Raw genomic sequence first — 17756 nt, 5'->3', positions numbered from 1 at the left:
CTTTTTGGTTAAATCTCGTTATTTAGTTTTAAATGTATTCAAATTTTCAAATCAACTTATTATTTATTAGTCTCATAAACCTAATTTGGCAGTCTAACTTTTTAAGCCTCGTATGTTGAGTTTTATTATTGTAAATTTTAAGTTTTTTTTTTCTTTTTTTTAAACTAAAAATGTTCTTTATTTCGTCTAAAAGCATAGTTATTAAACCTCGTTGATTGATAGTTAAATTTACAACTAAATACTTTAGCTTAAAATTTATTGTGCTTTAAAATTTATCAAAAACATCGTCGTTTTTGTTTTAGTTGAAGTCTTCAAATCAACTTACTACTAATCAGTCTCATAAGTTTAATTCAGTGGTTTAACTTGTAATCCACTTGTTTTAGTTTAAATATATTAAGCTTATTACGCTTTAAAAACTTTATAAACTTTTACAGCCATTGACTCACATGTTCATTTATATTTTTCATTAGTATTTTAGATTACTTTTTTTTCAGCCTTTTAAACTAGTTTAAAATGTTTCATTGAAAAACATACTGTTGTATATTTCAAAAACTATTGTTCATATCCAGTTTTGGTATTTTTCAGTTAATCAAAAACCGTCATTAAATTATAAACCTTGCATAGTTGAGCAAACTTGTTAAAAACTACTTTAATATATTTTTACATCTAAAAAGTTACCTGTTTGACCTTTTAAAGCAAGCAGTATAAACAAAGCCTGTTTGAAATAGTTTCCGAAATAAAATATAAACAAGCTCTTTAAATTGTTTGAAATCGGCACAAACAGCGAACTCGGCTGGCTTATTAATAAACAATAATATTTGGCAATTTGTTTATATTTAGTTACACTCAGATAATAAAAACTACGCTTACGTTTGCGGTTTAACTAATTTGTTAAGTTGTTTTGAAACAAAGTTAAGTAAACTCAACAGCCCCCAAATTAAAGTTAATCTAAATTAAACAAAGGTGACGTTTTGCTGTGTAAAAAGACATAACAGTATTTACACAAAATATTTTCAACTTGAACCTGATTAACTTCAATTAATGTCACAATTATTAACTGTAATAAGTCGATAAGTGTATACTGTGCGCTAGATTTTTTTTTTGTTAAAAACATGCGTGATTTGAGCTAAACAACTCAAACAATAGATTAAAACATTGTTTTGTTTTATTAAATGTGTTTTTTCGGAATAAACTACCTTTTATTGCTGTGCTTCATACATAACTCCTTTAACTACTTGTATCTATAATGTTTCACGTATTTACAATTATTATCAAATTTGTCAAATATGTTGATTTATATTTAAAATATTTGTTCAATAATACCTCAACAGCTGTACCACCAATGACAATCAGTATAAGCAACGTTTCAACATCTTCATTTACTGTGACACCTTCGAAGGAATTCATTATTGAAAACAATCCCTATGTTGAGGTTAGAAAAATCAATTTAATTAATTAGAAGTATACTTTTTAAAGGTATACAAAGAAAGGTTTGGTTTAAACCACATTTTATAAAAAGCTTTAGAAGTTGTTGATGAAAACATGTTGTTACATGCCAACTTCAAGGTAAGCAATCTTACCACTCGTATTGAAGATATTTGAACACAAAATAATACACACGTTGCTTGAAAAATAATAAAATAACAATGAACAACAATATTAACATGATGCTTCAATCCCAGGTGAGCGACTTGATCACTAGGGACCAGTTCGTTTTGAAGATTGTCGATCACAGAGATCTCCACTTCGTAGGCTTGATCCCCGGAAGGTTGTACAACGTGTCCCTTCATACCGATGTTCGTAGCTACGTAGCCGGACCCGTATCTGTGAGAACTAGTGAGTTTGTTTGTATATCTGTTCCGCAATTAATTGTTCTTTTATTAACTTTAATCATTTCGGTGTTTACTTTTTAAACAAACAAATTTCATTCGGTTACTATTAAGCTTATAAAGATTGTTTTCGTTTTGTAAACTGTTCATTTTAAAAATAAGTTATTGCACACAAATTATTTAAATTTTATGTTTAATACAACAGTGTTGCACAACATTAAGAATCAAATGGTAAAAATAGTCCCTACAAATAATGATTTATTTTGATATAAAACTTTTTTCAGTGCCACTGCCAGTAACTTGGTTGACATACGAATACAAAAACGGAGACTTGAAGTTCGAGTTCAAAATCGTGGAAGGAGATTTTGACTATTATGACGTAAGTACTAAGAAGAATTTTCATTAATAAATTTACTATTTCAAAATTCTTATACAAAAACTGTTATAAGAATGGAAGCTTAACTCTAAGTTTAAGAGTTGTTCAAGTTTTTACTATTCACAACGAAAATATATGAACTAGTTTAAATATCTTTTAAACAAGTAGTTGACTAGAAGCATTTTTGTTTCATTAGGCGCATTTCTTTTGAGAAAAAATTTAAACTTAGAACTGTTATTTAAGCCAAATTTCTTAGATATCTAGTAAAGCCCTAAACAGTTTACTAAGCACAAATCTGTAGCCATTTGTAAAAGTTTGTATTAAGTTAAAAAACATACCAAATAAAGATTGTTTACAGGTTTCAATTAATATTACATACCAACAAACAATCTAAAGAACAAATAAAATCGAAATAATCAATTGAATACGTTTGCTGACATTATGACTGCTAGTTTTTCGAACACAAGTTAATCCATACACTAATCTTATCAAAATGACTTAAGTTTCATTATTTTTACAAAATATTAATATTTTTTCTCCTCACAGGTCAAACTGTACACGGACCCGGGCAGGGAGTTCATGGACGAGGACGTCGTGGAAAATGGGACGGCAATCTTCGAGGACGTGGAAGAAAACAAAAGTTACGAATTGCTGATCGAAACCGTCAGCGGGGACAGGTCCAGCTACTCGAGCTTCAGGGGAATTTTCACCAAACGTTTGTTTTTTGACTTGCTTGTTCTACTGTTATTTTACATGGTAGCTTGGTATTAATTTATTTTTACGTCTTTTTATTGGTTGTTAGGTCCAGCTACTCGAGTTTCAGGGGAATTTTCACCAAACGTTTGTTTTTTAGCTTGTTTGTGCTTATTCTACTGTTATTTTACATGGTAGCTTGGTATTAATTTATTTTTATGTCTTTTTGTTATAAGCAAAATGTGAAAATTTCTTGGTTGGTAGTAGCTGGGTCGAGCTACCTAAGCTTCACGGGGAACATTCACTAAACGTTTGTTGTTGATATTAGTTCCTTCAAAAAGCATTTCTGTTCAAAGATTAGTAGCTGTACGAACAACTTGTAAATGTATTTTATAATTTTTAAGCTCAGACTCTATTTATATTGTTAATCAAGACACAAAAATTTTAGTCATCAAAAATTTAATAAAACAGTTCTAACTATGTATTTTTATACCTAAATTTACTTGGTAGTGTTAATGTTATTACTTATTCATATCAAAAATTCTAAATAATTGATTAATTTTACAGATGAAAAGGAAGTTTACGAAATGTTCATCACAAACATAACTATGACGTCACTGACGATCGTTCCGCCTCAAAATTTGAACATTGAAGACTATCCTTATATCGAGGTTTTAAAACTTTAAAATTGTTCTAACAGAACTAATTAACTAAATAAGTTACACGTTATTGTGAGTATAACATCTGTGCATGAGCATAAAATTTTATTCCAAAATGGTTTTATTTGATATTAAAAGTATTTCAATTTTTATTAAAATATTTTATTATTTTTGATTCAGTAGTTGAGATCTCTCTATTTGTTGTTTTCTTAAAACCAAAACATATAATAGTGTTTCAATCTTTAAAAAATATTTCGAAGTTGTGTTTAAGTAAAGTAGTGTAAGCATTGATAAAACACCTTTGCTGTTCAAAATAGTTTTCAGATTTTTTTGAAACTTTTTTCAGCTGACAGACGCGAAGAACTCTTCGTTCGGCATCTTCCGCGAGATCACGTCGTTGGATCCCGTTGTCATTAGCAACCTAGTTCCAGGGAGACAGTACAACTTGACCCTGCATACCGAGTTCGATTCGTTCCTTGTCGGCCCCGTGCTCACCAGAACCCGTTTGTTTTTTATGATTAAAAAAATATATTTAATGTTTTAATTTAATATTTAACACATTTAATTAAAATATATTTAACAATAAAGTATCCGTGCTCACCAAAACTTGTTAGTTTATTATGACTTTACAAAAAAATAAAATAATAAATATATCTATTATTTTAATTTAATATTAAAAATATTTAATTAAAATGTATTTAACAACAAAGTATCCGTGCTCACCAGAACTCGTTAGTTTATTATAATTTTATAAAAAAATTGAACAAAAAATGTATTTAAAATTTTAATTTAACATTAAATATATTTAATAAGTATATATTTAACAACAAATTATCCGTGCTCACCAGAACTCGTTAGTTTATCTTCAAGAGTTAGTACAATTTTTTACCGATAATTAAAATGAAACTTATATATATTCTTCGCATGAAATATTTGCAACTTTAGTTTTTTAAACGTCTGGTTTTATAAAATATAATATACGTTATAAACTCTGTTTTAGAAAATAACTATACTTACTTTTTGTAATTTTTTATTTATGTTAAAATACAATAAGTACTATGTATGTAACTATTAAACACAACTTTAAAAGAAACTTTGGTTAACACAAATATTTTGTTATAAATATTTTAAGTAATTTATAATAAGACAAATAAAGCTGTTTATCCTGTTAACAAAGACAAAAAATCGTTAATTATAAAAACCCTCATCGTTAATAAATTGTTAGATTGTTCACTAGTACACAAGAATTTAATACTTTATTAAGGTTTTATTAGATGATACAATTAGCATAGCTAACAACAGAAACTTGTCTAAACAAAAGAAACTTTTAAACGATTTAAATGAAAGTTATAAAAACGCAACCAATATATCAAGGTGTTTAAATATAAGTTTGCAATTAAATAATTATTTATATTTTTATACAGAACCTGCACCTGTCAAAACGGTGAATTACGAATACAACGATCAAACAATTAAATTAAACTTCGATTTCGCCATCGGAGACTGGGATGATTACACGGTTTGATTTTAAATTTATACTATAAATAAAGCATTAAATATAATATTTTATATAAATTCTATGCGTTGACCAAACGCTTACAGCGTATATTCAAGAAAAGTTTACAAAAAAGTATTTTTTAATATATTTAAGTATTAATTGCTTTAATTGATTTCATGTAACTGATTTCAAGTTTCGTGGTACGAATTTTTAAAATAGAATTTTATTTAAACCTTGTAACTTAAATTACCGTCCAGTTTACAATATGTAACGAAAAACCTTTAGAGCGCAAATGTTTATGGTTTGTTATTATATAAAGGTTTGTTTAAACTTTTAAATTAACAGACAATTAAGCGTTGTGATTTGAAAACAAATAAAAATAATATTTGAAACGCTATCGACGCGCTTTAAACTAAATCAATTAAATTTTTCAAAGTTAAGAAATACTTGATTTTTTTTTTACTTAATGCAAGTTATTGTTTAAACAACATGACTAATAGTAATTTTAAACATTAGTCTGCTACTGTACTTTATAAAAACAAACAAGGTCTTTTACTAAACACATATATAGTTCAACAGTTTTCCTCAGTGTGTTACTATTGTTACAAAATAAAGAAAATATTTAACTTATATAGCCTTATAATTGCATCAGAAATTAGTTAATCAAGCAAAACAAAAAAGTAATCAAAATTCTAAATAAACATTTAAGCATAACATAAGATCTCTAATTAACTGAAACAAGGACAACGATCAATCAAATTCTCTCTGTTTGCATAATTTTGGTTTATTTAAATGAATGTATATGCCATCAATTTTGATGAGGTCATAAATATTATTAAAACTTCTTAATAATCTAAAATTCATTTCATTGTAACTTTTTCCACAATTAGGAGTTTTAATTAAATGTTCTAATATTGAGGATGTTTTTATTGCATTTGAAGTTGCTGTACTTCTTGTTTTTAGTTATAATTTTTAATATTCTAATATTTTCTTTATTTTGTAACAACTGTAACGTACTGATGAAAATTGTTGAAAAATATATGTGTTTAGTGAAAGACCTTGTTTGTTTTTAATAATAATTTTGTATACTAGATTTAACCTATGTAATCTTAAAGAAATGCTACTATTAAACTAAATCTTTGTTTTTTAATAATACAGAACCTTTAATTTATACTTTAAATAAGATTTATAAAAAAAATTGTTTAGGAAAAATTAAAGTGTATGTTCAAAATAAACTAGATTTAAGCGTTATAATAAAGTTTTTCCTATAATAAAAGTGCTTGTAAACATTTTCCAAATTTATACAAAAAAGTGTTCTTCATTTTAAATGACCAGTATATCAAATTTAAAATAATCTGATAATAAACAATTGATTCTCACAGGTGGAGCTATACACAACGTCGCCTCTGAAGCGTCTTGTCGATTCTCAAACAACAACCGATAGTGACGTCACATTCACCGGCGTGGAACCGTATAGTAGTTATGACGTCATAATAAAAACAAACAGCGGTGAATTGTACGCAAGCACTTACTTATACGGCATCAGCGTTACATGTTAGTTTTGTTGTTACTATGACGTCATAATAACAACATTACAACTATATCATATTGCTATTTTGGTGGTAGTTTAGCAACAGTGATGTTTACTCAAGAAAGTTAATTAAAAAAATTTCTCGTAAAAACTTATTAGTTTTACAGTTATCCTGTATTTAGTCTATCGTAGTAAACGTTTTGTTGATCGTTCTTTAAAACTTATAAACAAACTGTTTTGTTTGTAGAATACTCAAGTGGATTCTTTATATAGTTTTAAGATAGTATTCTTAAATTTAAGTTTTTTACTTTTTCAATTGTTTTATTTTTAACTATATATTTATATTTTATTGTGGTTAAAATTTTTGACACAAATTTGTTTCTTTATTAACATAATTCTGCTGTCAAACTCACACTCGAAACTTTAATTAAGTGATAAAACTTAAAACTTTTGTTTTTCACCAATATAAATATGCATCTAAATTGTAACTTAATTTGTTTACTGAGTCTCAACATTGTTAGAAAAGATAAAAACAGTAGTTTGATTTAATAGCAAACATTGCCTTTTAAAATAAGCCCTTATATTTTCAATGGAGTATTGTAATAACAGGATTTGTTTAAAAAAAAACTTTCAACTAAAACATCATTTATACGTAAACATTTTTTATTTTATTGTTTTGAGTGAATATTATGTCGATAAACGTTGAAATATTTACCGTTTGTAGCCATTTGTGCATTATATATAAACAAACTTACGCTAAGACTTAATAATTAAAGACTAAAAAGCATAAAAATTATGCTTCAACACTGCGAACAATTATGTTTACTTTAGTTTTGAAATGCAGGTAATCGAAAATTGTTAGTCAAAAAAAAAGTCCAAATACGTATATTACTTTGTCATTAAAAATAAAACTTAAACTTTTCTCAATTTTATCTGTTTTGTGCAAACTTAATTAGGTTTAAACGATTTAAAAATACCTGAGAAAGAATGACAATTTCGTTAATCAAACGGTAATGTTACGTTTATTTATAAATATGAGATAACAAGGTATTTTTATTTACAGCCACCATCCAAATAAAGATAAAGAACATAACAACGACTTCTTTTGTTGTGTTTCCTCCGAAAGACTTCGAAAACGAAGACAATATTTTGCTTGAGGTTAGCATTAGTTATTTCTTGGAACTATTTTTAATTGAAGTAAAGTATATAATTTGTACAAAAGTTTTACGTTAACAACGTTAGTCAACTTATTTACTTTTAAATTAGTTATTTCAATCACTCATTAATTTATGAAAAAAAAATTAGTACTGTTTAGATAATTGTAATATTAAATGAATATTTAAAAGCTTTTTTTTTTACAGGTTTTCTCGTTATAAAATGTTTTGAAAAATATTTTTGTTAGTTATATATAGACTAATTCTTTATAAATTTTAATATAAGTATAGCTTTTAAACAAAAAAAATAGCTTTTTAAGTAGTGCTTGACCTTTAGATAATCTTTTTGTTTCGTAAACATCAATTTTGCAAACTTTAGTTTTGTAAAAAACAATGTTCTTACTTCCTCTTCATAAATATTGCAACATCAATTTTAGCAACATATTTGACCTTCAGTGGTCATTTTCAGAGAAAAGTATTAAATCGAATTTTGAAGGAAAGAGTAGATTACCTCAGTTAACGGTAATTTATATATTTAATGTGACAACATTGAAAGAATGTTTGGTAAATCTTACAAACAACTTAACGTATTACTTGTACAAAATTTTTAGTAATCTAAAATGTTAATAAACACAAACTCTATTTTTACTAGATTTTGGATTTGAAAACGCAAGAAGTTGAACAGCGCCGCATAGTGGACAACACCCCCATGAAATTCGAGGGTTACACCCCTGGCAGATTGTACAACGCATCGCTGTACGCTGATAAGTACGTACTAGTGGCCGGACCCAACTCTTTCAGAACTTGTTAGTTTGAAAATAATTTAAACAAATATACAGTGTAAAGAATAATCTTTTTATAAATAGTCAAACTCAAAGATTTTGTATTTAACATTTGTTTTTGTTTAATGATAGTGAATTGCAATATTTTAAGTAAATTAGCTGTTCATAACAATTATAAAACTTGTCAGTATGAAATACATGTGAAAGTATTTTACCTTCAGCATTTTGCATACATTTGGTCGTCGTAGACTTGATATTTATAATTCATTATTTCAAATACATAAAGTATATAGTGTGTGTTAAGAAACCAAGTTAATATTCATGACCTACACTTTTAAGTGAACTTTTTGATTTTAAGTTTAATTAGTTTATTTTATAGACAACTTTGTTTGAAACTTAGTTCTTTTCAAAAAAAGTTTTGCTTGTAGAAAACCAAAAACATTTTTTTTAATTTTTTTTTTAATTAAAGTATAAGTATAATTATAAAATGTGGTGTAAAGGTGTTTCAAACGTAATTAGTTTTACATAAAACTTAAACCGCAAAAGAAAACATAGAGTAAAATAATCGACTTAATTTCCTTTTAAAAGTAATTCTTAATTAACTTAATTTGAATATTTTAAGAAATATGAGGATTTTTTAATTTAACATGTATCTGTTGTTAATAAACACTTTAGTTTTTGCAAGGTTTTATGTAAAACTGTTTGAAAAGAAATTTTTATGTAATTTGTCTAAACGTTTGAATTATGAACGTACTTCTATTAAATTTTTCAAACTTATTTAATCATTCAACTGTATAAGTTCCTTAAAATCAGGTGCTATTTAAACATTTGTTATAACCGTTTTAATTATTTTTTGTTAAACTAAATTTGAAGTACAAACCTTGATGCTCATTTATTAAAAGCCAAGTTTCAAATTTGAATAGTTTTTATAAAAAACTTAAAACGCTTAATTGTGGCAACAAAAAAGGGTAATAAAAGCTAACAAACACCATTTTAAGGAATAATGTTTTAAAATAAAGCACGAATTAAAACATTTTGTATTTCTATAGTGCCAGCTACAGTAACTATTGAAAATGTTGAAACAACCTTCCAAACTGCAAAAATTAATTTCGAACTAGCAAAGGGTGACTGGAACTATTATATTGTTAGTTTTATTTGTATTTTATTATATTGTTAGTTTACATTATATTATTATATTGTTAGTTTGTTTTTATTTTATTTTATTCTTAGTATGAATTTTGAATACTGTAAAGTTAATTCTAACTGATCTCATTATATGTATATAACGTAAGTTAAGCCATAAAAAAGTTATTTATTTAATAAGTGTTTTAAACGATGTAATACAAACGTATTCTTAAAAGGTAAACTAAATTAATTGCTAAAACGACAATAGTTTTTAACAGTTACTATTTTTCAAAAAATACAACACAAAGTTTAACACTATATGATAGATTATTTTCTACTGCAATAAAACCCATGCATTAATTAAAGCTGTTTTAAACAAAAGTAGTTAGTAAAACAATTAAAACTATTATCGCTGAAATAATAGTATGTTCCTCTTGAAATTATTCAAACTATTTTTTCACAGTTGGAACTATTCGAGGATGGTAACCTGGTAGGAAGCCCGATTCAGAGCAAACGAACCACGATAGGCCAGGTTTACTTCACCAACCTCAGACCTGATACCAGGTACGAACCAGTCATACAATTATAAATGATACTTTATAAACAGATAGATTGTATGTTTCAAAAAACTCTATAACATACGTACAAAACTGCCATACATAACTACAATCATGCGTGATACTTTTTATTACAATAGGTTGCTTGTAACAATAACATTTTCTGGGTATGAGATAGTCATACAAACGTACATAATACTTTTTATTTAGACAGTTTGTAACAATATGTAACAATAATATTTTCTAGGTATGAGATAGTCATACAAACGTACATGATACTTTTTATTTAGACAGTTTGTAACAATATGTAACAATAATATTTTCTAGGTATGAGATAGTCATACAAACGTATATGAAACTTTTTATTTAGACAGTTTGTAATAATATGTAACAATAATATTTTCTAGGTATGAAATTGTCATACAAACGCGCATGATACTTTTTATTTAGACAGTTTGTAACAATATGTAACAATAATATTTTCTAGGTATGAGATTGTCATACAAACGTACATGATACTTTTTATTTAGATAGTTTGTAACAATATGTAACAATGATGGTTTCTAGGTATGAGATTGTCATACAAACGTACATGAAACTTTTTATTAAGATAGTTTGTAACAATATGTAACAATGATGGTTTCTAGGTATGAGATTGTCATACAAACGTACATGAAACTTTTTATTTAGATAGTTTGTAACAATATGTAACAATGATGGTTTCTAGGTATGAGATTGTCATACAAACGTACAGCGGCAAGGCGTCCAACTTCGTCGCGTTGAAGGAAGTCAAGACGCAAGGTTTGTGTTTGAATGTGGTAACCGAACTAAAAATATATATACAATATTTAATTATAATGGTTATATTGTTACAAAATATACTTTTCATGTTTGTAAATAAAAATGTTAAATAAAAGCTAAATAAAACACATTTTTGAGTTTAGCTTTCAAGAAACTAGTAATAAAATATTTATATCTACGTTTGATGAAAACATTAATTTTTAAGAGAAATTACTGAAATATTTGTAAACTATTGGGAATTTACTGTTTAATTTAGAGTAAAATGCTTAATTAATAAACCTGTTTTCTCTCCTTACAGATCTTCTTGAAGTGTTGACGCCGTAAGTTTGAGTTTTTTCATAAAAATCAACTATAATCACTGTTAATAAAAATGAGTTGTACATATTTTTGGTAAATACTGTTCTTTAATGTCTATACTACATAGTTTTATATTTTTTACTTTTTATTTGGTGCTATGGAACTTCAAACAATAAAGATTAAGGTTTGTTTATTACTGAAATAGTGAATAGATGTGTACTATATACATATATATGTACATATAACTTTCAACAATATAGTTATACTATTTATTGTTGAAAAGAAAATATTTAAAACACTTATTTAAAAGCTTTTTAAGCTAACAAATCTTATTTTTTATAAAGTTGATATAAATTCTATATCAATATGTTATAGAACAAATAGCTTGTTATTTTAATAAATTTATTAAAATCAATAAACTTAACAAACTTTAACAGTTTAGTAATTTATGTCTCATTTGAATACTTTTATTATAACACTATTAACGACAAAGCACATGTAAAAATCAAATTAATTATGTTACAACTGAACAGCGCACTCGAGTGTGAGAATTCAAATAAAACGCGGGAATTTTTGGACATCTCTTTCGTTTACCACTTCAACAAAAGGATGAGCAGAAAACAGGGAGAGATCGTCACCGAGCTCATAAGGTTTGTTGTTGAAGCTGCAAACAAGATATAAACTTAATGGTTCACAACTTTGTAGTTTCAATTGTCTAAAAGCATAGCCAGTCTTCAAAAACCTTTAGTTTCATGTCCTGGATTTACATTAAACTGTTCTGGTGCACGACTCGATAACCAAAGGGCTTTTCGTACACCAGATCCTTGGACCAAACTTTTTAAGCGTATTTTTTTTTCTTTCAATAAACAATACTTATAAACTGTTTCATTGCAAAAACAAGCTTGCACTTGTGTTCTAGTTGCTGATGCTCAATTGAATGTTTAATAAATAAATATCTAAATAAATAAAATTATTGTAAACAAACAAACACAGATCGATAGTGGAAATGACACAGGTGGAGGGATCCAGCAAGGATCAGATCTCCTTCTCTGTGTACAACATGGACTCCTTCAACATCTTCCCCTTCAACTCCCACTACGACAGGGAAGCAGTCATGGACCAGATCGCCAAGGTTTTCAGGGACGGACCGTACAGGAATGGTGGTAACAGGCTCGGACAAGGTTTTTTATTCTAAGTTAAATTTAAAACATTTTTTTAGTGTTTAGATTGATTTTTCAATTGCGATAAACACTGCATGTTAAAAAAAAACTGAGTTGAGTTGTGAAAATTTAAGTAACTAAGTTTAGATAACTAAAGTTATAACATTAGATAACAGATAACAAAACAAACTAACTTATTGAAGCACTGTAATACAGACTTAAATAAATCTGTAACAGCTCTGCAACAGCTGGGTGAGATGGCGAAAATAAGCAATCTCGGAATCAGGAAAGATAAAAAGCATCTGATCATTTTCATTGCAACCTCTCCGAGTTCCGACGATGCAGTATCTGTTGCAAGGTGAGAATATTTGTATTAAATTAACAGTATTTGAAGTTAATAGGTATGTAAAATATACTTTACATAAAAATAATCTTATACTTTTTTCTTCTTTATTTTTGCGGTAGATGATGCAGTATCTGTCGCAAGGTCTTTATAAACCTTTATTAAAAAGTTAATTTTTGATTGTAACAAACCAAAACATGTTTGAAAAATTAAACAAACAAAATTAATTAGGTATACTAAAGCTATTAAAATACCAAACTGTTTGTTTAAACAGAAACCTGAAAGCCATGGGAGCAACTATCACGGGTTTCGGTGTGGGTATCACAATCAGGGATGAGGATTTCGTTGACATCGTGTCCACTCCCGACAGGTTCGTGGGGCTGAGAAACTACAAGGAGTTGGAGTTCTTCACCGAAAACTTCAAGAACAAGAACCTCAAGTGCAACGGTGAGTTGTATTCAGTTTAGTAAGTTTTTCATGAGAAAAAAAAAATTAAAATAAAACATAATATTTAAAATTGAACTTTCACATTTTTTTCTTTTATTTATCGAGGACTTTACAAATATTCAAAAATGCCAAAATCCTAAAAGAAAAATGATACTTAATTCAAATACTGTAAAACAGAGCCTGGTGTTACCATAACAACTGCTGAACCACCAACAACCACAACTGAAGCAGTAACTACTGAAGCAACAACTAAAGCTGAAACAACTACTGAAGCAACAACAACTGAAGCAACAACTGAAGCTGAAACAACAACCGAAGCAACAACTGAAGCTGAAACTACCGTAAAAACGACCACGGAAGCAACTACTCAGCAAACCACTACCCAACTGTACACTACCCAAGCTAAAACGACAACCGTGCAAGCCGACACCACAGTGGTCACTCAACCGGAAACAACCGTTGTCATGACAACATCTCAAACAACGTCCGAAACTACAACTGAGTTGTCGACTGTCGAGTACAAGACTACAGAGGGGTCTTTGGTGACCACTATGGAACCCACGACGGTTAGCATCACTACGACTGTAAAGTTAACCTCAGCAGCTGAAACAACTCCAGAAAGTACCATTGTCGCTGAGACTACTCAAGAAGCTACTACAGTCCAACAGACAACTCAAGAAGCTACTACAGTTCAAGTGACAACTCAAGAAGCTACTACAGTCCAAGATACTACTCAAGAACCTACTACAGTTCAAGTGACAACTCCAGAAGCTAGTACAGTTCAAGTGACAACTCAAGAAGCTACTACAGTTGCTGAAACAACAATGAAGTTAACAACTTCAGAGCAAACAACTGAAGAAGCTACAACAACTCAACAGACAACTACTAAAGTTGTTACTAGTCAAGAACCAACAACCGAGGCTGTTACTACACAAAAATCAACTACTGAGTCTGTTACTACTAAAAAACCAACAACTGAGGCTGTTACTACTCAGAAACCAACAACTGAGGCTGTAACTACTCAAAAACCTACTACTGAGTCTGTAACTACGCAAGAACCAACTACCGAGGCTGTAACTACTCAAAAACCAACTACCGAGACTTTGACTACTCAGAAAGCAACAACTAAGTCTATAACTACTCAAAAACCAACTACTGAAGCTGTAACTACTCAAGAACCGACAACCGAGGCTGTGACTACTCAAGAACCAACTACTGAGGCTGTAACTACTCAAGAACCAACTACCGAGGCAGTAACTACTCAGGAAGCAACAACCGAGGCTGTGACTACACAAGAACCAACTACTGAGTCTATAACTACTCAAGAACCAACTACTGAAGCTGTTACAACTCAAGAACCGACAACCGAGGCTGTGACTACTCAAGAACCAACTACTGAGGCTGTGACTACACAAGAACCAACTACCGAGGCAGTAACTACTCAGGAAGCAACAACCAAGGCTGTTACTACTCAAGAAACAACTACTGAGTCTATAACTACTCAGGAAGCAACAACCGAGGCTGTGACTACTCAAGAATCAACAACCGAATCTGTAACAACTCAAAAACCAACTACTGAGTCTGTGACTACACAAGAACCAACTACTGAGTCTGTTACTACTCAAGAACCAACAACCGAGGCTGTGACTACTCAAGAATCAACAACCGAATCTGTAACAACTCAAAAACCAACTACTGAGTCTGTGACTACACAAGAACCAACTACCGAGGCAGTAACTATTCAGGAAGCAACAACCGAGGCTGTGACTAATCAAGAATCAACAACTGAATCTGTAACAACTCAGAAACCAACTACTGAGTCTGTGACTACACAAGAACCAACTACCGAGGCTGTAACTACTCAGAAACCAACAACAGAGGCTGTGACTACTCAAGAATCAACAACCGAATCTGTAACAACTCAAGAACCAACAACAGAAGATTTTACAACTATAAAAATAACTACTAAACGTGAAACCACAACAAAGGAATATACTAGTCCTGGCCCACCGACAATTGGAGTTACAACAAAATCTGTAACCACTCAAGAAGCAACAACTGAGTCTGTAACAACTCAGGAACCAACTACTGAGTCTGTAACTACTCAAGAACCAACTACTGAGGCTGTTACTACTAAAGAATCAACTACTGAATCTGTGACTACTCAAGAACTAACAACTGAGGCTGTTACTACTCAGGAAGCAACAACTGAGTCTATAACTACTCAAGAACCAACAACTGAGGCTGTTACTACTCAAGAACCAACTACTGAGTCTGTGACTACCCAAGAACCAACTACTGAGTCTGTAACAACCCAAGAACCAACAACTGAGTCTGTTACTACTCAAGAACCAACAACTGAGTCTGTAACAACTCAAGAACCAACAATTGAGTCTGTTACTACTCAAGAGCCAACTACTGAGTCTGTAACAACTCAAGAACCAACAACTGAGTCTGTTACTACTCAAGAGCCAACAACTGATTCTGTTACTACTCAAGAACCAACTACTGAGGCTGTGACTACACAAGAACCAACAACTGAGGCTGTTACTACTCAGAAACTGACTACTGAGGCTGTTACTACTAAGGAACCAACTACTGAAGCTGTAACTACTCAAGAACCAACAACCGAGGCTGTGACTACTCAAGAACCAACAACCGAGGCTGTTACAACTCAGGAACCAACAACCGAGGCTGTTACAACTCAAGAACCAACAACCGAGGCTGTGACTACTCAAGAACCAACTACTGAGGCTGTGACTATTCAGGAACCAACAACCGAGGCTGTAACTACTCAAGAAAAAACTACTAAGACTGTCACAACTCAGGAACCAACAACCGAGGCTGTTACAACTCAGGAACCAACAACCGAGGCTGTGACTACTCAGGAACCAACAACCGAGGCTGTTACAGCTCAGGAACCAACAACCGAGGCTGTTACTACTCAGGAACCAACAACCGAGGCTGTTACTACTCAGGAACCAACAACCGAGGCTGTTACAACTACAGAAATAACAACTGAACGTGAAACTACAACGAAAGATCATACTACTCATGGCCCACCGACAATTGTAATTACAACAGAAACTGTAACCACTCAAGCACTATCTACAGAGGCTGACACGACAACTGAACTCGTTACAGAAGCAACAACTATATCTGAAACAACAGCAGCTGAGACTACAACAGCTCCTCCAACTACTCAGGAGACTACTGAAATGGTAACCACAGAAGCAGTTACTACTAAGCAATCAACTACTGAAGCTCAAACCACCCAGCAAGAAACAACCTCAGAAGCAACAACAGAAGTCGAAACAACTCAGGAACAAACAACAGAAAAAGTAACGACAACAGAGGCTACGACTCAGCCCGAGACAACAGAGCTCACCACAGAAGCTCAAACAACGCGAAAAGTCACTACTGAGCCTCTTACTACTCAGAAAGCATCAACAAGAGCCGATACAACCGAGGAGTTGACAACAGTCGACGAAACAACTGAGCAACAAACCACATATTCTCCAACGACAGAGACGGCAACAACTTTTGAAGTTACTACTCAGACTGATACTACTCAGGAGACGACTGAAGTTTTTACCACCAAAGAGCAAACAACAGATGCTCCCACTACACAGGTTGTAACAACCCAAGGTCAAACTACAGAGAGTGAGACAACTCAGCAAACCACGACTAAGGACCATACTACTCAAGAAGTCACAACTACACACGAATCTAGTACAAGGTCGGTAACTACACGAAAACCAACGACTGAAAATGTAACAACAGAAAAGCCTACTACTGAAATTGCAACCACTCAAGACGTTACAACTGAAGATTTCACAAGTGCAGAATCTACTACTGTGAAACAAACAACTCAGGATACAACATCTGAACAGACTACAGAAAGTTTCACAACTCGCGAAGCAACTACAATTGTTGAAACGACTCAAGGTACAACTACTGACGAAACAACGGTTAAAATGACTACTAGAGATCCTACTACAGTTAAAATGACTACTATAGGTGATACAACAGTTGAAATGACTACTATAGATGACACAACAATTGAAATGACAACAGTCGACTCTACAACCGAAGAGATGACAACTTTTTATGACACCACAGTCGAGTACACAACTGAGAACGCGACGCTGATAGTCGAGACGGTTCAGCCTCAAACTCGGGGAACAACCGAACCTCCGCAAGAGCTTAATTCGGTTCCTGCAACGAGCGGGGCCGACACCACAGTTGAAATTTCAACTAAATCACCAACTACTGCGTTCTCAACAACTGCTGAACTGACTACAGTTGAAGTGTCCACTAGAGGTGACACTACTATGGATATGACGACAAGGCTCCCAACTACAGTTGAAATGACTACCAGATTCAAGACTACTACTGCCGATCAAAGATTTCAAAAACCTACAACAATAGCTGCAATACCAACCAGTATTTTTTTTTTACTATTTCTATAAGGTATAAAAGAGCGTTTTTTTTTGAAAAATAA

General features: G+C 30.9%; 1 protein-coding gene across 1 annotated transcript in view; it reads left to right on the top strand.

Annotated features, from left to right (window-relative positions):
• The window catches only part of LOC145832936 (uncharacterized), a 96162-nt gene that overhangs the window by 9157 nt on the left and 69249 nt on the right, over window positions 1–17756 (top strand). The window contains exons 19-37 of the mRNA XM_082940138.1: window positions 1332–1432; window positions 1683–1836; window positions 2114–2208; window positions 2752–2920; window positions 3466–3569; window positions 3904–4060; window positions 4982–5076; window positions 6438–6609; window positions 7650–7744; window positions 8393–8546; window positions 9572–9666; window positions 10111–10211; window positions 10932–11005; window positions 11304–11325; window positions 11836–11952; window positions 12296–12483; window positions 12700–12820; window positions 13080–13252; window positions 13430–17698. Of these exons, the coding sequence (XP_082796264.1) occupies window positions 1332–1432; window positions 1683–1836; window positions 2114–2208; window positions 2752–2920; window positions 3466–3569; window positions 3904–4060; window positions 4982–5076; window positions 6438–6609; window positions 7650–7744; window positions 8393–8546; window positions 9572–9666; window positions 10111–10211; window positions 10932–11005; window positions 11304–11325; window positions 11836–11952; window positions 12296–12483; window positions 12700–12820; window positions 13080–13252; window positions 13430–17698 (6456 nt within the window). The remainder of the gene's footprint in view (window positions 1–1331; window positions 1433–1682; window positions 1837–2113; window positions 2209–2751; window positions 2921–3465; window positions 3570–3903; window positions 4061–4981; window positions 5077–6437; window positions 6610–7649; window positions 7745–8392; window positions 8547–9571; window positions 9667–10110; window positions 10212–10931; window positions 11006–11303; window positions 11326–11835; window positions 11953–12295; window positions 12484–12699; window positions 12821–13079; window positions 13253–13429; window positions 17699–17756) is intronic.

The sequence above is a fragment of the Thalia democratica genome, chromosome 4 (assembly GCF_965202585.1).
Source record: "Thalia democratica chromosome 4, ktThaDemo2.hap1.1, whole genome shotgun sequence".
Classification (NCBI taxonomy): domain Eukaryota; kingdom Metazoa; phylum Chordata; class Thaliacea; order Salpida; family Salpidae; genus Thalia; species Thalia democratica.
The sequence above is the reverse complement of the archived record's forward strand: the minus strand, read 5'-3'. Positions and strand labels throughout refer to the sequence as shown.